At 38.7% G+C, this 25,839-nt stretch overlaps 2 protein-coding genes across 4 annotated transcripts; one reads left to right on the top strand and one right to left on the bottom strand.

Moving 5' to 3' along the window:
- The first annotated feature begins 2 nt into the window (after window positions 1-2).
- LOC116737352 (TRPM8 channel-associated factor homolog) lies at window positions 3-8,986 on the top strand. Of its 3 annotated transcripts, none has more exons than XM_032590426.1 (13): window positions 3-113; window positions 946-999; window positions 1,132-1,906; window positions 2,296-2,512; window positions 2,615-2,903; window positions 3,987-4,288; window positions 4,396-4,570; window positions 5,293-5,387; window positions 5,556-5,766; window positions 7,245-7,481; window positions 7,573-7,796; window positions 7,928-8,041; window positions 8,153-8,386. In XM_032590426.1, exons 3-13 carry the CDS (start codon window positions 1,260-1,262, stop codon window positions 8,384-8,386), a joined length of 2,745 nt encoding a protein of 914 aa, XP_032446317.1. In that variant the 5' UTR covers window positions 3-113; window positions 946-999; window positions 1,132-1,259. The 3 variants fall into 3 exon arrangements, with proteins under 3 accessions (XP_032446317.1, XP_032446319.1, XP_032446318.1); XM_032590428.1 differs by having other exon boundaries at window positions 4-113; window positions 894-999; window positions 8,153-8,986; XM_032590427.1 differs by lacking the exon at window positions 3-113 and adding an exon at window positions 446-464.
- A 3,136-nt stretch (window positions 8,987-12,122) lies between these two features.
- Window positions 12,123-22,110, bottom strand: LOC116708071 (TRPM8 channel-associated factor homolog). Its single transcript, XM_032545839.1, has 12 exons — window positions 21,939-22,110; window positions 19,576-20,310; window positions 19,149-19,365; window positions 18,439-18,724; window positions 17,988-18,286; window positions 17,204-17,378; window positions 17,000-17,094; window positions 16,030-16,240; window positions 14,567-14,803; window positions 13,842-14,065; window positions 13,206-13,319; window positions 12,123-12,889 (listed from the first exon to the last, which is right to left on the bottom strand). The coding sequence occupies exons 2-12, from the start codon at window positions 20,217-20,219 to the stop codon at window positions 12,656-12,658; spliced, it is 2,736 nt and encodes a 911-aa protein (XP_032401730.1). The 5' UTR covers window positions 20,220-20,310; window positions 21,939-22,110; the 3' UTR covers window positions 12,123-12,655.
- Between the last annotated feature and the right edge of the window lie 3,729 nt (window positions 22,111-25,839).

The following is a 25,839-nucleotide window of genomic DNA, read 5'->3' as shown; positions in this document are numbered from 1 at the left end:
AGCATTTCTTGTCGGCCACCCCGGTTATTAGAGGACCCCGGCTCAACCAGCGAGGACGACGTTCGTGAAGCAGCTTTCAGCTGTTTGCCATCTATTTCAGAACACGAAGGAAGGTAAACATTGGGCGATTTCTTATGCTTTCTTGGTGTTGGTGAGTCGAGCCTAGTCTTTTAAGAGTCTTTCGTGTTTGCGGCCGCTCTTTAAAAATAGGCTCGAGTAGAAACTTGTTTTAAGCTTAAGGGGTTCCGCAATGACTTGGCGAAACGCAACACGAAATGTAAGTTTTACCACTGTTTATGCCTACCTCCCTGTTTTTAAATCCTGTAAAAATGTACTGAGTTATGATCTTGTACTTGTTTACATTGTTTACTTATGAGTATACACGCGTTTAAATAGTCGAAATACTTTCCGGGTGTGTCATTGAATTCTGCCCCGCCTAGTCAAATAGGAAAACAGGAGAACAGGTAGAAAACTTAAGTTGGTTTGATTTTTAAAGATCCTTGTGTTGTGTGTGCGTTTGACAGCATAAACATTCTCCTACCCAACTAAAAATACCGTCAAGAGAGAATACAGTGATTTTTAAAAAAATATATAAAATACATTGTATTTTGGAAGAATACACTGTATTTTGTAAACGGGCTTAGCTACGTACTTTTTTCTTAACTGTTTATATTGAATTAAGTATCTTCAAACAACTCTTCCAAATGCGTTTATGTTTATTTGTAAACGACAAAAAGCTTATGTACAGGGTGTGTTTCTTTATCGTCTTTATCCAAGCTTTTTCATCAGCCTCAAATATTAGTTACTCCTCCATGATAAACAGGTCTTACTAGAAGTCTTATCCTGGGTGGCTCCTTTTATGTTTGTCCTGTCTTATTGTTGTTTTTCTGCAGATGATCACTCTTTGCTCTGCTTTCATTTACATTCTTGCTACTGTGCCGACAGCTGGTGTTTGGTGAAGCACCCGTCTACTTAGGAGGGAATACATTTAACTTTCAGGTATGTAAATATCATTACAATTACGTATCTTTATAGTTTTTATTTTTGTGGGTTTACATGTCTGTGTTTTAACTCAGTTGTCACAAGTTCCATCGGTATTGTTTTGTACTTTAATCATTTTTCTTACTGTAGTCCTCAAACTGCACTCATCCATCAAAGAGCAGCTGTTAAACTGGATGTTGACAAATTGAACTGAAGGCATCGCTGGAGATTATCCTTAATTTTCCTCACTGATCTACCAAGTATAACTAGATCCCATCATGTCTAACCCAACCAGCCAAATCAACCATGAGGCAGCCTACTTGTCTCTCATGAAAGGAGTGAAGGAACTGGACTTTCGTGGCCCCTGTGTTCCCAGCGACCTGCTGTTGATCGGAGATCATGCTTTTCCTTTAGCCATGAACAGCAACGGTCAAGTCCTGATGGCTGCCTCTCTGTATGGTGCTGGGAGGATTGTTGTTCTGGGTCATGAAGGCTACCTGACTGCCTTTCCTGCTCTGGTGGAGAACGCCCTGCTCTGGCTGCGGGGTGATGGATCAGATGACCCTTCTGTATTTGTGCACAACAGTGTCAAGATGGTCAGCGACAACCTCAGCAAGTCCACCTTCCAAGCACAAGTGGTGGGGGGCTTTAATAGCAATCTTAAGACCGGTGTGTATGTGACGGATGCGAACAACGTTGGTACTGACCCGAAAGACTTGGTGGCCTTTATGAAAGCTGGAGGAGGGGTGATGATAGCCGGCCAGGCGTGGAGCTGGGCTGCAGATCACCCTAAGGAGAATACACTGCATCACTTTGATGGAAACAAGGTGTCTGGGGTTGCAGGGATCTACTTCTCTAAGAATCCAGCAGAGGTGGAAAACCTCCCAGTCTACCCACAGATTCCATCCTCCTACATGGCTGTAGTGTGAGCATGCACTCTATTTCTTCTAATTTATTTATTTTTTTATTTTTATTTTTAGCCCAAAAGGTCTGAATAACATTTTTTTGCTTTCATTTTGACTTTAAGACTGTAATATTTGTTTCGTAAGAGCTTAGAAAATATTTAAGTTTTAACTAAGCCATTTGATGACTTTTTTTTATCACTCAATTTAAAAGTAGAACAAAATGCTATGCAGTTGCATTTATGTTAATATGCTATAAGATTGTTTTTGACCAAATTCAGAGTCATCAACCCTTTATTTAGTAATGAACTGGTTCACTGCTGCCACCTTTCTGAATCTGACATAAATATCAGTTCCAATTCTGTTTTTCATTTTTAATAACTCTTCTTTACACTCTGCTTTTCAAATACAGAGTAGGGAAGGATTTTGAGGACGACTTGCAGTTCTTACTTCATGGTGTTTCAGAGCTCACCATTGCAAATGGTTCACTAGCGTCAGAGGTTATGGTCCATGGCCCACTAGCATTTCCTATTGGTGTAGCAAATGGTGGGCAGGCATTTTTGGCCGGAGCCTATTATGGCCAAGGTCGGGTCATCATTGCTGGACATGAATCAGTTCTGAGTGCTGAGGTAAAGTTAATGAGAAAGTTGTGTTAAAACTTTGTAAGGTTTATCAGAACATCTAGGTTAACCTTTTTTCTTTTTTTGTTTCTTTCAACACCCTACACCCAGGCAAATGCTCCATTTTGGAAGAATGCCTTTCACTGGCTTGATGAAGGCCGAAGGGGCGTTGTTGGAGTAGCACTGATAAATGGGATTAATATAGCTACCAACTCAGGCCTAGAAATGGAGAAGACGGGCTTCAAGAAAGACCTGAGTGTGTTTGTATCCCCATCAAACCCCCAAAGCCACTTGGAAGAGATCAAGAACTTTGTAGCAGAAGGAGGAGGTCTTCTGATTGGAGGACATGCCTGGTACTGGGCACAGAGCCATGGAAAAAGCCCAATGGCAGAATTTGGAGGTAATAAACCTGAATAAATTATTATAAACATCATCAATAAATGCCAAGCACTTTCTACTTTCTGAATATGCAGCACCTTACACCTTTATTGGCAAAGCCTCAAAATAAATATCCACATCTTGTCGATATTTATCAAATACCATTTTGTCACACATAAAAGAAGTTTTAAATTGAGGAGAAATTTAGGAATGGGTTTTTGTCTTTTGTCCAGACTTAAGAACATCAGTGACATCTACCTTACTTGGATACTATGTTCTGTCATGTTTCGTATTTTGAAGAGTGGTTAGTGGACATGGCCTGTAATACTTTATATTGTCATTACAGGATAACAGAGTCATGGATTACTAATTAAACGTGCATTGCCACTGATTAACAAAACTAAAAGGTAGAAATGATGAAAGTGCTCCAGTAAAAATGTTTCTTCCTTCCTTTCCTTTAGATTTTTTCCCTGATAAATGTACTGAGATTGCAAGTCATATTTTTCAAACATTTTCAGGGTGCGATTATGAATCAGCTATGAGGACAGGACAGACAAAATTCTGAATCTGCTCTGGGAATGGTCATTTTTAAAATATTTCATATTGTATTTTATGTCTGGTACTCCAAAAGGTAGGGTATTATAGATGGCTGGACCAAATTTGACTTTAGAACTAATTAAATGCATTTAATGTTAAAATCTATTAATTCTGAGACATAAAAAAGAAGAACTTAAAGTTTGGAGGCTGATGAAATAATTGCATTCAATTACAGTGAAATTACTGTTGAAAAGACAAAGAATTGTGTTTGTGAAACTGATTACAATTTTGTTTTGAAACCAATGTGTCAGAGAAGGTTTAGTTTGTTATAAGGACACCATGAGGACAGTAGTGGAATTGCAAGTTTCATGGCAGATATTATAATAGTCATAACCAAATCTTAGCTGAGCTGTGGTGGAGTTGCCTTTTTTCAGGAAGTTTGGAGGTTTTCTCCGTCCATAAGGATCTCCTTCACAAAGTCCAAAAATAGTATTATGTTATTGTATGCATTGCTGCTTGTTTGTCTTGCGTTGCCCCGTTTACTTCTGACCCATTGAATGTTTTGCAGGGAACAAAATACTAAACCAAATGGGGTTGAGCCTGCTGGATTCAACTATTCCAGCAGGTTCATATAAGGCTCTGGATCCCAGTCAGGCCATCAAAGATACCTACCATTTCCGGCATCTTTTGCACCGCTTTGCAAAGCATGTAACTGTGCAGGAAGAACTCAGTAAAGACGATGAGGAATTCCTCAAAAAACTGGGCAGCGACTGTTCTACCTACTTGAAAATGAAAGCTCATGACTCCTGCCACTACTCTCAGGTGGTGGCAACACTCACGGACATCTTAAAAAAGTCAGGCATGCCACAGGTGAGTAGAAGCAAACACACTTAAAATATTTTTAAACTTGAATAAAGTTATCTCTGACCAGCGGTTTCATGTTATATTTTGTTTTTATTATTATTTCCACTACCAAGGTGAATGAGACATGCCCTGTCAAAAATCCCAAAGACCACCTTCTGCTCAACATTGGGGCAGAGGTTTACAAGGTTTGCCCACATCCAGACGACCTCCTGCCGTACCTCATCAAGGACAATCCACTGTTGCCAGTTGTCCACAATCACAGGGTTAAAATTGATGTCAGTACAGCAGGTGTGTGTTTTTTTTTTTGTAAATTCCTTATGGATAGTTCCCGAAGTTCATTATCTAAATTTGATCAGCTTTGTTTTTGAGAAAACAAAGCAACAGAAATTCTCTGCAGGGAATCACTGGCTTGGACAACAGTTGTCCTGCAGTTGACTGTCTCATCAGTAAAAAGATACAAGTTTGCATCTGACAAAGTTAGACCAAGATTGTTAAAGTAAATTCTAATAATAAATAGATGGAGACCTAACACTGAGTTTTGTGGCACCCCCTTGTGGACTGTAATAAATTCACAACACAAACCATCACATTTAATGCTCTGAGGCCTGTTCCAGAGGTAATTTGAAAATCATGTTACTGTCCTGTAAATGTTGCCCTTGGGTAGTACTATACCCACCTTCAATATGTTATAGAATTTTGTGCATATGATATAAGCTTTACTTCAGATGTACTGTGAAACACCGGAAGGTTAGGAGGTAGCAGATATGGAGATGCTGGTTCAGTCTTTTATCCCATCTTGTATTTATTACTGCAGTTCAATATATTCATTATCCATTGCAAAGCTAGCTTACTCACATGGTCAAATGAGCTAATTCTTTGCTGTGTTTTTTGTTTTTTGAAAACCCTTTTTTAATTTTATCTGTGAAAAGTGCATGCAAGTTTAATTTCTTAATAAACACTAAAATGGATATTGGTAACGTTGACCTTTTCTGTTTGTGTGTGTTTATCAGGAGGAGAGGAGTGGATCAGCACAGGTCTCTACCTTTCTCCTGGTATGAAGACATATGTGGCCATACCAGCAGATATCGTCAACAAAGGATGGCAGGTACTTTACATAAAATCTGTTGCTGTATTAACACAGAAGTATTTAATATGACATTATTCCACATATACTTGCAATTATTTCTTGCTCATGCTAAAATAAGAGAGGGGCTTGAATGAAGCTATGAAACATCCTCCCAAAACTTTAACTTGTATTTTGTTATACCCTCAGATTCAGATAGGCTGTCAAACAGATCGTCTGAATGCCGCAGAGTTGAAGAGAGCTCCATGTGTCCACGTACGCTTTCCTGTCAACTCTGAGATGATCCAGGTGTCGAACCTGTGGGGAGGACTCATTTACCTTGTGGCCCCACCCAACACACAGGCACAAGGGTTAGAGGCTTTTGTACAAATAGCTGTTCCTGCACCCTATTATAAATCAGGTGAGTGTGGTGGTAAGAACTATGGGATGCCTAAACCAAAGACTATACTGATGTAGTCAGTAGGTGTTCAGTTACAGATTTAGCATTGACCTCAGGCATTGGAGGTTTAAATCAATTACCAAACAAAAGTACTGATGGCAAAGGCTTTAGTTTGTTCTTAAAAATCAGATTTACAGTCTACTGTGAATTGTCCAGTGAAGAAAATGAATTCAGGAGATCCTCTTCCGGGTTATACCTTTTAGACCTAGCAGACCAATAACCCACTCAAGGTTTTAAAAGCAAGCTGCTTTCAGCCCAGTGTTTCTGTAAATTACATCTGTAGTAAATTACTTTTTGTATCACAGTAGTAATGTAAAAAAAGATGGCTACCAATCTACATAATTGTGTTTGGATGTTTGCGTGCTGTGAGCGGGGCTTTATTTAGAAAATGTTTTGAGTGGTTGGTAAGACTAGAAAATAACTTTATAAGCTCAGTTTATTAGAGGAAGTCCATTTATAGTTTACTTTATAAATGCAAGCTCTACCTTGGTTGTGTAAAGCTGAACAAAGGTTAATATACAAAGCCAAAAGTTTAACTTTTCTTCACATCAAACTGTGATTCTGTCTACACTTACTTTTCCATCAACATTTACTTAAACTAATGCTTTTCATAAGATGGGGGAAGTTCAAATAGAAACTCATAATTATGGTAGATAAATAAATTTATTTTAACTTAATAAAAAGTTTGATGAACATCAGCAGAGCTTTTTGTACTGACAGAGAAATATGAAAATAAATGCCAAGGGAAAACAACATTTCTTACCTGAGGATCATCTTACTTTCACACACTGGGGACCTGATGCTCTGGTGGTTGACTCTGCTAGAGCCATTTATTTTCACAAATCTCATACAATTTTGGATAAATTAGAGTCCCTACTGTGACTTTTTCTCTTTTGCCACTAAGCAACTAAATATACTTTTAACTTATTATTTAACTTTTTCTGGTCAACAACAAAAACCTATTAATAATCGGCAGTCATTGTCTTCTGTTCCAGACTACACTCCCCATGTGGTAATGCATTTTATGTGTTTCTGCTGAGTTTCTTTGTACTTAGTAGTCATATTTCCCAGGTTCCCTGTTGGGATTCAATAAGATTGCTCCCCTCAACCGGAATTTCAGCTGGGAACAATGGCATAAGCCAAGCAGCCCCAGGTTTTATATCCAATATTGCAGCTGTGACACAAATGTTCCTTTAGTTTTTGAACACATAAAATGGAGATAGATGTATAAATCAGCTCCTACTGCTAACATGAGATGGCACCAAAGCAAAAGGAAATAAGACGCACATTATTTTTCTGGTTTGCAACTAGAAAGCTCCACAACTTGGATATGATATCAATACCAGCTCAAACTTCTGAGACAATTTTGCTAAATGGAATGAATGAAGTGTGTTACTTATTATAAACGCTTTAATAGGCCTTTTTTTTTTTCTTTTTAGGTGTTACGACTCAAGCTGAATGGTCGTTGTTGTGTACGGCTCCTTCACCTTGGGCGGAGTTGGAGTTTGACAACATCATCCTCACTGTACCCTCTGATGTCGTCAGATGTCTTGATCATCCCGATAAGTTGGCGGACCTCTGGAATGACATCACGAAGGCCATCGCTGACCTGGCTGCCAAATCCCACAAATTTCCACGAAAAGAGCGTTTTGTAGCAGACGTTCAAATTTCACACGGTTGGTATTTTCCTAATTCTTTGTCCTGATGAATCTCCCAAGCAGTGCTGTAGTACTCCATGCTTTGATAAGGATTTTATTTTTTGCTCAGGTTTTATGCATGCAGGTTATCCCATAATGGCACACAGGTGTTCTGCAACTGGGTTGGTGGATGTTAACCATGTGAAGACCAACGGCATTTGGGGTGCCATCCATGAGCTCGGACACAACCAACAGCGAGGCTGCTGGGAGTTCCCTCCACATACCACAGAGTGCACATGCAACCTGTGGTCAGTGTACGTGCATGAAGTGGTGTTTGGGATCAACCGGGACAAGGTAAAGCAACACAGTACCTAAAACAAATTTTTTTTTTTGTGAAGCAAATTTTGTAAACAGCTCCTATTTTAATATTTAATCTATAATTAGAAAGTTCTGCTACACAGTTTGTTTTACTGTGGTTATTGCAGGCTCATGAAGCGATGACTTTGGAAAACCGAAATAAACGAACCAAGGACTATATACAAGGGGGCATGCAGCTCAGCAGCTGGAGCATGTGGGTGGCCCTGGAGACATACATGCAGGTAAGAGAATGTTAAAAAATGTGTTTTAACCTAATAAAAAAATCATCAACCCATTACATACGCTTCAATCTTATTAAATGGTTTAGTAAAGGCCTCTGTTTGTTCTTGTAGCTCCAGGAGAAATTTGGCTGGGATGCCTTTAAGAAAGTGTTTGCTGCCTACCACAACATGAACAACTTTCCCAACGACAACAAAGGGAAGATGAACCTGTATGCAGAGACGTTCTCCCAGACTGTGAGCATGAACCTGACTGGATTCTTCCAAGCCTGGGGATGGCCTATCGACCAAGCCACTGAACAGAAACTATCCAGCCTGCCTGCGTGGACTGATCATCCAATGGTCTGAATGGCAACGAGCTTATTGTTTCTGAGCACTGACGTGGTTATGAGGACCAGTTCCTTTAGACGAGCTTTAGTTTGGGGTAATTTAGCTACAAATTGTGATGATTTTCCTGCATTTTCACCTTTATTTATAACATTAAAAAGAGAAGGATATATATTGCATGCACTTTTTACCTATTAATATGGCATTCTAGGGAAGAGGAGAGCAGAATATAAAAACATGGGTAATGCAAAACTTTGTTGTTACTTTGAATTAGTTGCACACATCACACCTTGGCAAAGGATCTCAGGAGTTATTTAGGTCTATGTGGCATCAAAGATTTTATGAAAGGGGCATCAAGGGGTAATTGTATCTTAGATAAAAAAAACAAATGGAAGACCAATGTGCTCATAGGATAGAGATAGATTATGTATTCATGTTCTACACAAATGATATTAGGATGTACATATGATTTTGTGTATGAATTATATTGTTTTACTTATTGCAATATTACATGTTAATCATTGGTGGAAGAACTTAATTTTTGTGTCCGTTTACAGTATCCAAAAAGCTGCTACATGGCAAAAATCAATAAAACAACAAAAACACTTTTGAACCTTTGAAGCAAGGAACTTCTTTTCTACTGTCTCTGCTATCTCAATACCTGCTAATATTAGCTTATATCAGTTCAATTCTAAAACACTTTATCTCAAAGGAAAATTAAATAAATGCATATCAACGAAGGCAGAAAATGTTGACCTCCTGCTCAGTTATTTGGTTTCATTTCCTATATTTTTGTGTGCATTTTTGTTGCTCTGGACACTTTTAATGGGCTTTATTAAATAAAATTTTAATAGACCTTTGCATTAAAAGGATCATTATGGACCAAATAATTCAAAGTTAATCAGTGAAATTCTTTTTTTATGTGTGTGTAACTGAGGCTTATAGAGCCACAGATATTTCAGGGTTTTTTGTTCTAAAAGCATGCTCTGTTTCTCAGGTGGAGTCTCAGAACTTAGAGGTCATGTTGAAACATATTTCTGCTTTTTTGTCTATATTTTTCCTTCCAGGCTTGTCTATTCATGTTCATTTAGCTTTGGATGCCAATCCACAGACATGTCATAAAACTTTTCCAGGTGTTTACACTTCCCTCAATAACTCCAGTGGAAAGGCATCCTGACTGCATCTTTAAATCTCTATTTTAGTTAACTAAAATGCTGTGTTTTGTTTTACTCAAATAATTTTCTGAATCATATGTTATCAAATCATATAACATAACTCAGCAACATGTTTTTTCTTTGTGCAAAAAACATGTTTGCACAAAGCAAATTAATTACAGTAAAACAGGACAAAAGGAAGCTCTAATTCTTCTGTCTGGACAGTCAAGAGAATTACAAAAAAAATAGTAGATTTTACAGCTCTAACATAATTGTTTTCACCTTCTGAAACCAATTGGACAGAGAAATACAGCAGGTTATATTGTATTTATGAACATTAAGGAATCGCTGCTCGTACTCGAATGATGAAGAACCAAAAAATTATCAAAGCACATGTTTAAAAATGAAACTAATTTGTATCCACTGGATGAGGTGCATTATCCTCAGATGATCATCTATTATATATCATGTTTTTAGTTAATATCTCTGTAGAAATCTAAATTTTGCTGGTAGAATGTGAGTTTACAAGTTTTAAAGCTTTGCAAAAAAAATAATAAATGTACTAATAATGAAATAACTGTTTAAATAAAGTGTAGGGATGTGTAGAAGACAGATGGTGAGAACTAACCAAACTGACTTTCCTTGTACATTGCACAGCACTGCATTACAGGCCTATCCCAAATTTGCTTCACAGTCACTAAAACACAAATACATGATATTATCCAATGTTGTGATTGATGAGTTTTGTGAGAAGACAGAGCTGCTGTTTCTTGGCATTGGCTGAAATAATTACACTCTAGAAAAAGCATAGAATTATTTGATTTATCACTTACAAAGGATGGGAAGACGATACTTCACTGGTATTTAAAAGCTTTTGTGAAATCTGGCCCCTGTGGCAAAATACCACAGCTTGTTTTTACGTGTTCCAATTTGCTGAAGTTCTTATTTTTCAAGAACCAGCTCAAAAGTAAGTTCACAACCAGTAACAACAAATATAACTATCTCAGATTAATTGATTAGTTTTTCTCATCCTAAAGTCTTTTAAGTCTTGGTTTATGCGAAAAACTGTGCAGAAAAACAAAGTTTGAAGTTTGCTTTTTTTCCCTCAAGACATTATCTTTTGGCCAAATAGCTTTACTGAATCTATTTGCTCATCTGCCTTTATACAGTGCCTCCATAAAGTATTCATTATGACAGCTTCTCCTACATGCAGATTCTGTCCTTTCTGACTGACATCTTGAAGAAAGTGGGAATACCCCAGGTGGGCCACAAAATATTTATGTAGCTGTAGGACTTACGCAGGGGTCTCAAACTCCAGTCCTCGAGGGCCGCAGAACTACAGTTTTTAGATGTGCCACAGGTACAAACCACTGGAATGAAATGGCTTAATTACCTCCTCCTTGTGTAGATCAGTTCTCCAGAGCCTTGCTAATGACCTAATTATTCTATTCAGGTGTGGTGCAGCAGAGGCACATCTAAAAGTTGCAGGACTGCGGCCCTCGAGGACTGGAGTTTGAGACCCCTGAACAGCTATTTAGTTTACTTGTTTTGTAGCACATTGCTGAATATAAAATATAGCAATGTCTTTCAAAATACTGACTGATAAAAACGATCTATGGGCACCAGTAAAGCAGAAAACACTGTTTTGTACAGTCAAAAGTTGTGGCAGTAACTCAAATCTGTGTTATGCACTTTTCCCTCAACATCAGAGTAGTTTTACAGAAACAACTTTCATTAGCTGACTTGAGCGGTAGTTTGCCTCGCACATTTCATTGTCCTCATTTGACGTTTCTAGCCGCAAGCTCGTTTTGTGAAAAAGTTACTAATTTTTTCACATTTCAGAGCTTCCCTCTTTTTTTTCTCCATGCTCCAACTCTCGCTTTTTCTACTTTCCATTTCTTAAACAGCACTGACCAAGAGCATTTATGTGTTGCCCCTAGGTACATCTTTGGGGGAAAAAACAAGAAGGCTACCGTGCCAGCAGACGCATGTGGTGACTTCATGCTGCTCTAGTACTGCCATAGCTTGAATTTATGTTTGTTGTAACTTATAGGAGAAGACTGAGACAATGCAGTTTTGATCCAGCAACATTTACTTAGTTTCTAACTAATAGCAAAATAATAGAAATCCAGGCAGGAATGGCCGTGCCACCTGGTGGTCACAGTCATTACGTCATGTGCTGCTTCAACACAATACAAACGGACATGGCCTATGGGACAGCAGTAGGAGTGTACATGATCAATCCAGTGTCATATCTGTATACCAGCCTGATTAAAATAATAATAACAAAAGATGACCAACCTTGAGGCCCAAATGTCAGACCGACCCATCCAGGATGTGTCTCTGTCCTCCCAATTAGCCAATCAGGGCCTGATTACAATTTAAATAATACAGTCCACTTGTTGAATGTGTTTAAGTTGCTGCAGACACATTAATCCTGATTAGGCTCAATAGTTTCAATAGTTTCATCCTTTACATTTTCAGATGGCATTTCTTTAGATTCTTTCTTTTCATTCTTTAGTTAATGTTTAGAGCCACACAATAAAATGCAATATCAATCTTTACAATGTCTTGAGACAATATCTTGACAGCAAGACAGTCAGGTGGAAAATAGAAAAGAAAACTTTATTGTGGTTAGCAGTACAGTTATGAAAAACAACCATTAAGACATTAAGTCAGAACCATAAAACATAAAGGAACCAATGAGTGTTTAAATGTACTGACAGAGAGAACAGTAATTACTTAAAGAAATTAGAATTGCGATATATGAGTACAACAAAAGATAATAAACAGTGATATTTTTTATGCTGTTTTTCATGAGTCATTTGCCAACATGTTCACAAACTGAATCATTAACTGCATTTCATAATGCTTCAATTAGCTTCTTTTCTTTAAGCCAATTCTTCTCTAATGTTTCCTCTTTCTCCAACAAAACATCACATCTCATTGTTAATATCGTCTTTAAAATCAATCACCCCAAAAATCATTCCTTGATAATCATGATTAATTTCAGTAATCATTCAATAATTATAGCATTATACTGGGAAGAAAAGACAAACTACAGCTGTCATTATCAATTAAACCAGGTTACAGTTTAAACTCGACCCAGTGGGAGTTTTAGTTATAAGCGATCATGTTAGGCCATTGGGTGATCGGTCCAGAGAGGCAGGTTGAAGAGTTCCTCCTCAGTGGCTTTTTGGATGGGCCATCCCCAGGCTTTGAAGAATCCAGTCAGGTTCCTGTTCACAGCTCTGGAGAAAGTCTCAGCATACAGGTTCATCTTCCCTTCGTTGTCATTGGGACGGTTGGTCATGTCATGGTAGGCAGCAAACACCTTCTTAAAAGCGTCCCAGCCAAACTTTTCCTGGAGCTACAACAAAGAAAAAAGGATTATGCAGATGTGACCTCAGATATAAACACAGTGACTGTTCTGTCTTTTTATTTCAGAAAGGCTTTTTGTTGTACATCAACATTCATACCATTGATTGTGTTCATATAAATTCAACAACATGTGCTCTCTGTGATTAAAGAGTAGGCTGAAAATTGTTGTCTTGAATCCACAATGCATCATTCATTCAATCATTCGTCTGTTACCACAACTATCAATTCACCTACTGGAAGACTAACATTCGACCGAACCTTTACTGTCTTTCCTTTAAATGACTTTTATTTGTTCGTTCACTGACCTGCAGGTATGTCTCCAGGGCGGTCCAAACCTTCCAGTCGCTGAGCTTCTTGCCTCCTTTAACGTATTCCTCTACAGAGCTCTTCCGACTGGCTGCAGTTATGGAGGGATGAGCCTGGATTAAAAATAATGACTTCAGTTTAGATAAAGGTAACAAAAGTTCACTCTGTGACTTAGATAAACATTATCTGACCATTACCAGATTCATGTTTGTTGCAACATGTACATAGAGTCTAAAGGCAATTCTAGACTTGCAACATAAATATCTTCATCAAGTCTACCCTGTTACTTGTCGTGACAGTAGGTGACTTAGAGATGTTTATAAGTTTGTTTCATTGACAGATTGTCAGATTGACATCAAATAATTTTATGGAAAAGCCTCACAATCTACACAGTACAAGTCTGATCTGCTAAAGTACTCAATATATACAGGCTGATGGGGCAGTGCAATCTGCTGTATGATGTGAAGAATATTTGTTGTTCAACAACAAAAGCTTGCTGCTGTTCAGTATTCCTGAACTGCTGTTCTTGATTTTTCTCTGTGATTTGGGGAATGTGATTAGTTGAGGCATAAATAGTCATAAATAAATGGATAAAACTCACATTTAAAATACTCAAACTAAAAATGTTAAGTCACCTTTGTTCTGTCAAGTCCCAGCACCTCCTCATGCACATACACTGACCACAGGTTGCACGTGGCCTCTGTAGTGTGTGGTGGAAACTCCCAGGGGCTCCTCTGTTGGTTGTGCCCCAGTTCATGAATTTCTCCCCACAGACCTTTGGTCCGGGCATCTTGAGGGTTGAACAGCTCAGCTCCTATGGATGAGTTCATCATGATGGGATAACCTGAATGCATCCAACCTGGGAGGAGAAAACATAATTTAGTTATGACATCAGTGCAACTAAGATCAGAAAATAATCAACATCTTTCTTATTTTCAGTCAGCTGCTTTCCTCACAGCAACAACGTCGTCTTCTTTCTCCACCATAAATTAAATGATTTTGAATCAAATCATATTTTGACAAAAAGTAGTCCCTAAGCTGATTTTGACAGGACTCTGTTAAATGTTTCATTGCTATGGTGTACTGTGATCTTTCATGTAGCACATAAAATAAGTAAAGATTTGTGTCATAAAGGAAAGTGTCACATCTTAATAGTTTTGAATTATATTTTAACTCATTTTCTATGGAAACCTTGAATATCAAAAATACAATTTGTGTTTACCTTATGTTAAGTGCTTGCTTAGATTTGTCACTTTAAATTGCTTGGCCAAGATTACAAAAAAATTCTGCAGAATTATTCATCCTAAATATGCCAATACAACGATCATTTAACTTCTTTTTACATTTTCTGCCTCCTCACCTGCAGAAATCTGCACATCAGCCACAATGCGTTCTTTGCGGATGAATTTTTGTGGAATGACGGCCAGATCCGCAACACCCTTCATGATGGCATTCCAGAGTTTTTCCACCTCCAGAGCATTCTCCAGGTCACGAATGATGTGTGACGGTACAGTGAGGATGATGTTCTCAAACTCCATTTCTGCCCAGGGTGCTGGAGCTTTGCGCAGAGAGGACCAATCAGCTTCTTTAGTTACACCTGAAGTAAACCAAGGACAGATGTTGTGATGAAAGCAACTTAGAAAAACCTAGAAAAATAAGCAAATAACAATACAAGTTCAAAACTACACAATGTGAATTGTATATTTCCCAAAAAGAAATGTACTTAAGCAAGCAGTCTCTCTGAAAGTTAGCTTCTCTTGTGATCTAATTTACCATAGCAAGCCATTTGCAAATCAAAATGGACAGATGAAAAGTTCGTGTTTTGAATCCAGGGGTGGAAGCAACTGCTTTCCTGCAGGAGAAACTATTCACTTCACAGAAGAAATGGCATAAGGAAATATTAAAGCAACATTATGAGACATCAGATAGAAAGCCATGATCTAAATCTTATTAAAATGTGAGCAGACTTACAAAGGTTAATCTGTAACACAGTTTTGTCAGGCAGAATGGGCCACAATTTCAGAAAATTATAAGAAGTTTCTGACAAAAATGTTTGACCCAAGCTTTGTAAGTTCATGAAAAAACACATAAGGAAACAAATTAAATCTTTAGAGCGAACAATCAAACAATTATCTCGCTTGCTATTCTGACATTAACAAAATATATGATTAACCTAAGTGGCCTATAAAGGGAAAAGTGTCAGATTTCATGACACCTTTTTCTCAAACAGTGAGAAAAAAGGCTGTCATCCATGCTTATTTATAAGCATACATGGTAATCTAGCTGGAAGTTTTCTGTGTCTCCTGTGATGTCTCCATGATTCTGCAAAAGCAAACTAAAACGAGTGTGTTGTCTATCAAATTTTACCAATGTGCAAGCTTCTGAAAGGAACAAACTCAGTTTTATTATGACTGCATACACCAGAGTCTTGTTTCTTGGAAATGAATAAAGTTTGTTTTATGGAATAAAGCAACCTCCATATCTGGCACCATTGATAAAGATGTGAAAATCCCTAAAAATGAAATTCATTACTGACACTAAAAAAGTGATCCTAGTAATACTCCTTTCTATCATGGAAAATTTATCATTTCATTTTCTAAGTTTAGCATTACAGTTGGGTCTTCAAACAAAATGCATAGCACACCCAAACAAACAGAAACAATTGCAATCGAAATGGAAAAGAAGTGGAAAAATAGCGTTTTTACATTTTAAGTTACCAAACGGTCAGTGCATGAGATGTACACAGTACACCAGAAAGTTCAAAGCACATCACATCCATTGGATTCTCAAAATATCCCTTCATGGAGCACAAGACACACTCACCAGACTTGTAATAAGGAGCAGTGATCGCCTCCTGAACCACAATCTTTTCGTTCTCCACCTTCACGTCACGTGGAGCCAGCAGGTAGATGAGTCCTCCCCACAAGTTCCACACCTGCATTCTCTCTGATGTAATAGGGAAACTCTTGATAACATATGGAGCTCTCCATAACTCCTCTTTATGCAGCACATCACTTTGGCAGCCTATTTGGATCTAAGGGTGATACAGACCAAGTATTATAAGTTTGAAATCTTGCAGAAGGTTCTGGTGTATTTTGGGGCAGGACGTATTTTAACTAAAATGTGATACACAGCCATGAATTGAAGAGGACATATCATATCATTCCCTTTGACATTTAAATCATTTTGTTGTGGTCCATATAGAGTGGAACTGCTATTTATTTTTCTTGGAAAGGTACCCACACCAGTGGGGAAAGTCTTTGATTGCTCAATGCACTTCAAGAACCAGTGCTTAAGCAACCTGATACTATGAGGCAGTGTAATGAATTGTGTGGATAAAGACATCCAACAGTTGAAAATTTTGACTTGTCCACCTGTGGCTTCGGTGTCCACAAATTTGGACTACAAATTACCTGCAGGATATAAAAATGCCGGATTCATGAAACTGGTTAGCCAGAAGTCCATGACCTTAATTACCAGTTCTGCAGAAAATATTGTGATTGTTCAAAAAACATAACAAGTATTCAAGAAAGCTGAACAAATTGAAAAATATGGCCCAAACAGAATATAAAGAAGTCTACACAGCAACAAGAGAGACAAAAACTTTTTTGCACTCCAAAATATTCAAAAATATATTTTAGTGCTAAAACTGTGGATTTTGCATTACATGTCCCCTTTAAAGCACTAGTGTTTGGTAATATTAGAATTACATTTCATTCAAATGCTCTAGGATTTAGCATAATGTTTAGGGAAATAAATAAAGTCAGCAATAGTTTGAGTTCATGTACACTACCCTCCATCTCCTGTTCACAAACTTTGGTGGTAAGATCATTTCTGTCTTCATGCCAGGAGAAAGATACAGGCCTGTACTGATCCACTCCTCATGTTCTGTCACACAATTAGGAAAAATAAGCCAATGAGTCATTTCATTTTCACCATTATACAAAAATATTTTTTCAGATTTTTTCTTTATTCGATAACAACAGTGAGCTCTGACCTCCTGTTTGTGCAGTGATCATGATTTGTTGGTTCTTGACAACAGGTAGTGGCGGGTTATCCTTTATAATGTAGGGCAGAAGCTCCTTCTGGTTTAGGGAAGCATCGTACACACTGGTTGCCAGACTGAGGACTGCATGCTCTTTAGGACTCTTCACAGGGTTCTGCTCACTCGCCTTGAAATAGTATAGTTCATATGAACTCTTAGAAACCAGTGGTTTGCAAAAGTATTGATATTTATTATAAAAAGTTTTCACCCCCTTGCATGTTTTACCCTTTTTATTGCTTTTATAATAAATCATAATCAGCAGAGTTTGGCATTTTTTACAAAAAAATGTTACAAAAACCTTTAATGTCAAAGTGAAAACAGATTTTTTTTAAAATAGTAACTATTAAATAAAAAAATATTTAACTTAAAATAAGGGATTGCATAAATATGTTCCCCGTTTTATTCAATATTTAGTAGAGACACAGTTGCTGGAATCACAGAATCTTTGGATGTTCCAGGATAACATAAATCATTTATTGTCACCAGTCTACTATGTTTTGGTTCTGTAAGTGTAAAAGAGACATAGAAAGGTCACAGAATCATACATCCATAACAATATAGGAGAGAAGCAACACAACGACTTACAGCTGAAAATGCACAAAAAGGTTATTCTTAAAATTTTTGACCATGTATCAATTTTCTTCCAGTATTTTGAAATACCCAATGATATCTTATTTTTAAACTGAATAGATTTAAAGTACAGAAGGAAACAGAAAATTAATCGTATAATACCCACCTGTTGGATGCCCACTTTCTTTAAGATGTCAGTCAGAAGGGACAGAATTTGTATGTAGGAGACCCAGTTATAAGCCTCTATCCTCAAGAAGGAGGCACTCTCTGATCCCAGTTTCTTTAGGTTCTCTTCTTCTTCCTCGGTGAGTTTTATACCCTCTAGAGCATGACAAGCAAATCGATGCAGGAGACGACGGAAATGGAGCTTGTTGACTTGGCTTGGATCAGGAGCTTTGTAGACATCTTCAATTTCTGCAGTTTCTGTTAATAAGCCCAAGCCCATTTTGCTCAAGATTTTGTTTCCTAGAACAAGAAAATTGTGCATTTATGTTGAACTCCAAGTCTCACATAGATTTGATATTCGCTTAGCTCCTTGCAGTATATATTTCTGTTTTACTGGTTTGGTTTATTAGCCTGATAACTTATTTTAAATATGAAGAAACGTGGCATCATACCTGAGAAGTCTTGCATGGGGTTCTGGCCAATGTGTGTCGATGCCCAGTACCAGGCATGTCCACCAATCAGCAGGCCTCCTCCCTCAACCACAAAGTTTTGGATCATCTCAGCATCCATGTCAGTGTATGCTGTGCACACAAACACACTCAGCTCTGTGCTGAAGTTTGTCTTCTTACATGTCAACCCTAAGTTGGATAAAGGTTTGATGTGTGGCTCAAATCCAACCACTCCATTTCTGCCTTGGTCCAGCCAGTTTAATGCATTCTTCCAAAATGATGCCAGTTTCTATTAGAAAAGAGAAGATAGTTAGAGGAAGAGACACTAAAAGTATTCTTAGATCTTAGCCAATAACCATGATGTAGAATATGAAACCATGCATTATACAAGAGATCTGTAACTCCAGACTTTAAGGGCCAGTGTCCTGCAACTTTTAGAAGTGTTGCTGATCCAACATGCCTGAATCAAAAGGCTGAATTGTATTCTGACTAAGAGGACAGGTTATCAGGAGTCCTGCTTTATTATTTGACTCACATTTTGAAGCAGAGACACATCTGAAAGTTGACACTGGCCTCCAAGGCCTAGATTTGAAGACCCCTTCATTATAATGTTAACATTTAAATATTTTGACAGTATAATAGTTCATGCTGTATAAAACATAATGGATTTTTTAGTGAAACAAAAACAAATTTTCAGGTCTCCTTTACTGCACCTCGTATTGCAGAAATGACTCATGTGTCACCACAATGATCCGTCCCCGACCATAGTAGGTTCCTGCCAGGAACACCTTTCCTTTATCTGTGGTACCGATGGGAAAAGCAAGAGGGCCATGGACCAAAGCTGCAGAGGGAAGTCCATCTCCTTTAATGTCAAAATCTGAAATCCCTTTCAGCAAGAACTCCAGATCTTTTTTGAAATCCATTGCACAACTGTGGAGCAAAAAGATAGAGACAGAAACACAAAGCTGTGATGATGAGCGAAGGAGAAAATAACTATTGAATATTAACACCATTAAAACCGAATGATGGAGAGTTTGAGCATCAATCTCTCTATTGGATTTCTAAAAAATACATATAAAAAATGGTCACATATTAAAAAGAAATGTCTGAATTTGAGGTCAAACAGAAGTTTACACTTACTCTACAGCTTTACAGGAGTTTGGGATCTCTGGGTGAATGGAAACTTTTTCTGCCTTTCCGTTCTGAGCAGTGAAGTAGATTCCTGCTACTCCAGTAACTTTATTCCCTGGAAACTCAAGGATTAGATTTTTATTCTCATTCTGTGAAGCCCACCACCAAGCTTGTCCACCAATCAGCAACCCTCCCCCTGCTTTCATGAAGACTATCAGCTCTTTTGCCTTTGGACCCACTTGGTACGCATCAGTTACATACACGCCGACACCCAGATCTGCTCTAAATTCCTCAACAAGACTGACTTGGTAGGTGGATTTGTTGAGGTTATCAACAACTCCTTTCATTGTTTTGGGTACACCTAAAGACAGGTTGGCAGACTTCCCTCCTCCCAGCCAGGTCAGAGCATTGTCTACCAGGGCAGGGCAGAGGGTCAGGTAGGTCTCGTGGCTCAGGACCACGATTCTTCCTCGGCCGTACACAGAAGCAGCCATGAGGATGTGACCCTGGCTGTTGATCACTACAGGAAAGGCATCTCCTGTCAGCACCAAGTTACAAGGAACACTGGAATGCTGAAGGTCCACCTCCTGAATACCTCTTATCAGAGCCTTGTGGGCATCCTGAGGGTAAGACTTGGTCGACTGCTTGGACATGATGGGAGGAATTAATGCTGTGTAGTTTGTATGTCGAAGGTAATGGACAAAAGAAGGCTGTTCCAAAGAGATGCTGTGTCAGTGTCTCTTCCTGCAATAGAGACAAAATGTTCAATTTAAAAATCCCATATCATGTGAGTCATACCACCACAATGCACCACCCGTACAAAACAGTTTAGGGGGTTTGTTGATGAAGATTTAAGTTCCATAGCATTGTCACAATAACGCATTCACAAATTTTAAGTAAATAATTTCATAAAGTCTTAATAAAAATCAAGTAAAACTCCCTCAGCTACTTGCACTTTAAAATTATAGTATTGTTTTTACAACAACAGAGAGGCTAAGGCTTTTTAAACTTATTTTCCCCATGTGTATATTTAAAACCTTGAGAAGAAGAAAACATGAACTTGGTTTGTTGGCCAAGCACCCCAAATATCATGCAGGAATGAGACTTTCTGTAATTAGTGAGTTTCATTTGAGGCTTGAATCATTGGTCAGTGACATTCTTTTCTTAAATCATAAGTTGTATCAAGCAAAGTCCAGGGAAATATTTAATATATGGGAATAAAATTAATATATCTTAACTGGATCTGCTAAATGTAAAATAGCAAGTAAAGAATAATCAGCTGAATTTCATTCACCTGTTTTCCTACATAGTTGGAACATTTAGAAAATACAGTTTAGTTTTGAGAGTTTTTGATGAAAAGTCAATTAAAAACTGATATCAGGTACCAGACTTCTAAAAACATGTTTATAGCCAACCTAAAGAAACATTTTTGTTCAGGTCTCATAATTTTATAAAAATATTTCATATCAAAAATGTATTTTTTTTATTAGAAGCAATTTAAATGATTTTATTGTTTAACTTCATTCATTATTCTATTTAATCTGAATACAATATCTTTTAAAAACCAAACATATAGAAAATGATTTTTTTTATTATGATGCTCAGTATCTGAAGCTGAAATCTATGTTAAAAGTATATAAAATTCAAATGTTGGTCAGACTGGTTTGTTACTCTTTCAAGTAATTAACACAAAATCTAAAATAAACTTTGGTTTCTTCACGGAAGGATTCTAGGGGAGCGAGGCTGCCACTTCTTTGCTACCAAATTTTGCTACCAAAAAATTTAATAACTTCTATAATACTGTCTTTAATAACCACTTAATCATGTTCAAATGTTAATATGTTTACAATGAATCTGATTCTGCAGAAGAAAGAAAGATCATTAACTACACAGGAATCAGACATATATTCCAGACATAAATGGTCTTTTATAAATAATTTAGAAAACAGAGTTCCCAAATTTGTGCAAATAGCATCAGGTAAACTAGTTTAATTAAGATTCATATTACTGTTGGGTTATGCAAAACAGTTTTGTGAATAGAAAGTATTGCATAATGACTTGGCAAGGACTTTTGTGAGTGGAATATATTAAAATAAATGATTTACATTAATTTAATGTAAGTTAATAATTTGGTTCAAAAGCAGGTTATTTACCATTTCATGACAACACTTTGGATTAAGTTAAATGAAATTATTTAATTTAACATCATCAAGCCAGTAGTGATCATTTGCAAGTTGTGTTTAAGCTAAACACAAAAATATAAACTTAGTATTTGTAAAATTTGATATACTTAAAATTCAATATATTTTTTAGCTTGTATTTCTAAAATAAAGCAGTTTAATTGTCAATAGAGTCAATGTAGCTGTTTTTACCTGTGTGCAACTTGAAATCTCTAAAAACAGAAACCTGTCCCAACGTGCAGCTTTCCAAGCAGTTTCTCGTTAAGATAGTGTACTGGAGAGAAATACCTTCTTTTTAATTTTTTTCCAAGGAAAAGTGAACGAAAGGAAAATCAGGGAGGGATTCAATGATTGTCCAATGAACATTTAGCAAAGAAAACTGTTCCCCACCAGGAAGAGGAGGCACTCTGCCTGGACACAGCCGATGTGTTGAAGACTCTGAAAAGAGTCAACCCACGGAAGGCCCCAGGCCCCGACAACATACCTGGGCGGGTGTTCAGGGAATGCGCAGGTCAGCTGGGTGGTGTCCTAACAGACATTTTTAACACCTCACTGGACCAAGCCACAGTGCCAGCCTGTCTCAAAACTGCCTCCATCATTCCGGTGCCAAAGAAACCTCAAGTCACCTCTTTCAACGATTACCGGCCTGTGGCACTGACTCCCATCATGATGAAGTGCTTTGAAAGGCTGGTAAAAGAACACATCGTCTCCAGACTCCCCTCCACATTCGACCCATTCCAGTTTGCCTACCGCCGAAACCGCTCCACTGAGGACGGTATCTCCTCCGCCCTACACCTGAGCCTGGCTCACCTGCAGGAGAAGAACACTCATGTGCGGATGTTGTTCCTGGACTTCAGCTCAGCATTCAACACAATCATCCCACAGCATCTGGCAGGAAAACTGGGACACCTGGGCTTCAGCACCCCCCTGCGCAACTGGCTGCTTGACTTCCTCACCGACAGACCTCAGTCAGTCCGGATCGGACAACACACCTCCGATGTCATCACCCTCAGCACAGGCTCCCCTCAGGGCTGCGTCCTGAGCCCTCTGCTGTTCACTCTGATGACACACGACTGCGTCCCCAGGTTCGCCACCAACCACATTGTGAAGTTTGCGGACGACACAACGGTGGCGGGCCTCATCAGAGACGACAACGACCTGGACTACAGAGAGGAGGTGGAGCAGCTGGTGGACTGGTGGAGAGACAACAGCCTGATCCTGAACGTTGACAAGACGAAGGAGATGATCGTCGACTTCAGGAAGAACCGGCCCAGCCACGCTCCACTGCTCATCAACAGCTCGGCTGTGGAGGTGGTCAGCAGCACCAAATTCCTGGGGGTGCACATCACTAACGACCTCACCTGGACTGTGAACACCACGTCTCTGGTCAAGAGGGCACAGAAACGTTTGTATTTCCAGCGGAGGATGAGAAGAGCACACCTGCCCCCGCCCATCCTCAAGACGTTCTACAGAAGCACCATAGAGAGCATTCTGACCAGCTGCCTTTCTGTGTGGTGTGGAGGCTGCAGCGCCTCCGACTTGAAGAACGTGAGGAGAGTGGTGCGGACAGCAGAAAGGATCATCGGGGGCCCCCTTCCCTCCATTCAGGACATTTCATCCCAGCGCTGCATGTCCCGAGGCCGAAACATCGTCAGTGACCCCTCACACCCCCACCATGGACTGTTCTCCCTGCTGCCCTCTGGAAAGAGGTTCCGCAGCGTCCGGTGCAGGTCCACCAGGTTCCGAAACAGCTTTTTCCCACTTGCCATCAGACTGCTGAACTCTTAACTGGACTGCACTTAAAATCTGGTCTCCACTTTATACCTTGCACATGTACAGAGCTAAATAACTTCCATTTTATTGTCAGTCCTGCACTTTATATTTTATATTTATATTTATATTCATATTTTATACTGTATTTTATTTTATTCTGGAGTAACCTCACAACATTGGAAGCTCAAAACACTGTCCTGAGCCGTATGCAACGAAATTTCGTTCTGTATACACCCTGTGCATGCAAAATGACAATAAAGTCAGTCTAAGTCTAAGTCTAAGTCTAGCACAGAGAGCATTTTCTTTTCTGTCTCCTTACGCAATGACTTTGCAGTCTTCTGAAATTTTAGGTTCACTTTAAAGGTTAAAGAAGCTCATACTTGTGCAGCCTTTTTATTTGTTTCAAACAGACCATAAACAATAAAAACATGACAAAAAATACACAATAATGTCCGTTGGCATGCAGTTTTACATAATTTGTTCAAAAAGGAGCAGGTAGAAGATACAAGATCTTATGATTTCCTGCCTCTCTCATATCGATCAACTTACAAACATTTAAATCTCCCCACACTGCACAATACTTCACTTTCTTGTTGTTTGCCATCCTTCCTTGGGCCTTTGTGATAATCATATCTGCTCATCTGGGATTAAATGTACCAAAGAGAAAAACATGTTTGGAATGATGTTTCTGAACAGGTCCATGCAAGTTTGTCTGAAGAACCCAATGCCTTCATTTTATAAGCTTCTGTTTTTCTTTCTTTTCTCGTGCTCCATATCCAAGAACATCAGTCTCATTGGTCGAAGTATATTTCCCAATGTATCTTGTCAAATGTCAAACATAAAGATCAACATGTACTGTATGATAAAGACGATAAAGTACCAAAATATGAACAATTATTACAAATTAGCTGCTCTCCAAACCATGGTTGGATCTAGTCTATGCAGAGTTTGGGATGTGCTCCACTCCACAGTGGAGAAAAGCTCACAGCTGGGTAGAGGCGCACACATTTCCAAATTGTGCCCAGACTTGACTGTTATCTGGTTCTTAAAGTTGTGAGTTTAAATATTTCTTTCAGACAGAGAGAGAAAAGTCTTCAGCATCAGTAGAGGAGACAAGTGATCAAGCAGTGGCTCATTTGGTCGCAACATGACTTAGAAGATTTCAGAACCTCAGATTCAAGATTTTGAATTCAATGTGCACGATTGAAGGTACAGGTGCTTTATGGTCAGCTGTACTCTCTTAAGTTATCACCAGAGAGAGCTCTACTGGGTTAAAATGACAAAATCCACAGAAAAACCCTTTTCCACCTGAAAATACAGATGGTGTTTGTCTCCACAGCAGAGTTTCTCAGTTTTAGTCCTCAGGGACCGCTGCCCTGCATATTTTAAATGTGTCTCTGGTCCAGAATACCTGAGTCAAATGATTGCATGACCTCAATTGCATGCCATCAAGTTCTACAAAAACCTGCTAATCACTTATTTATTCAAGTCAGGTGTGTTGCAGAAGAGGAACAACTAAAACAGAGATCCTCAAATCCAGGCCTGGAGGGCCTGCAACTTCTAGATGTGTCCCTAGTTCAACACGCCTGCAGGACACCGACCCTCCAGCCCTGGATTTGAGGATTCCAGACCTAAAACATGCAGGGCAGAGAGGCTGAGGACCAGAATTGAGAAACACTGCTCTACAGCACAGCGACGCAGTTGGTAGCTCTGTTGCCTTGCAGCAAGAAGGTCCTGGGTTCGATTCCCGGCCCGGGGTCTTTCTGCACGGAGTTTGCATGTTCTCCTTGTGCATGCGTGGGTTCTCTCCGGGTACTCCGGCTTCCTCCCACAGTTCAAAAACATGACTGTTAGGTTAATTGGTTTCTCTAAATTCTCCCTAGGTGTGAGTGTGTGTGTGTGAATGGTTGTTTGTCCTGTCTCTCTCTGTGTTGCCCTGCGACAGACTGGCAACCTGTCCAGGGTCCCCACCTTTCGCCCGGAACTTTAGCTGGAGATAGACACCAGCACCTCCCGACCCCACTAGGGACAAGGGTGTTAGAAAATGGATGGATGGATGCTCTACAGCAAGGGTCAAAGTGGTTGTTGAGGCACTAATATTCTTCTTAAATACAGAGAATTTCCCCAGATTTTGACAAGGTTATGGAAAAATTCCAGTGAACAGCATCCCGATTTGTCATCAAAAGTGATCAAAAATGGCAATAGTCAATTAACTTAGAATAAAATTTACTTTGTAATAAACTGATGTGCAAACTGAGTGTTTTTAATCGTCTTTAGTGCCATAATTGTTTATGGGATTGAATATTAATTTTTAGAATAA

The sequence above is a fragment of the Xiphophorus hellerii genome, chromosome 18 (genome assembly GCF_003331165.1).
Source record: "Xiphophorus hellerii strain 12219 chromosome 18, Xiphophorus_hellerii-4.1, whole genome shotgun sequence".
NCBI classification, from domain to species: Eukaryota; Metazoa; Chordata; class Actinopteri; order Cyprinodontiformes; family Poeciliidae; genus Xiphophorus; species Xiphophorus hellerii.
Note: the sequence above shows the minus strand (reverse complement) of the source record. Positions and strands in the feature narration are given on the sequence as shown.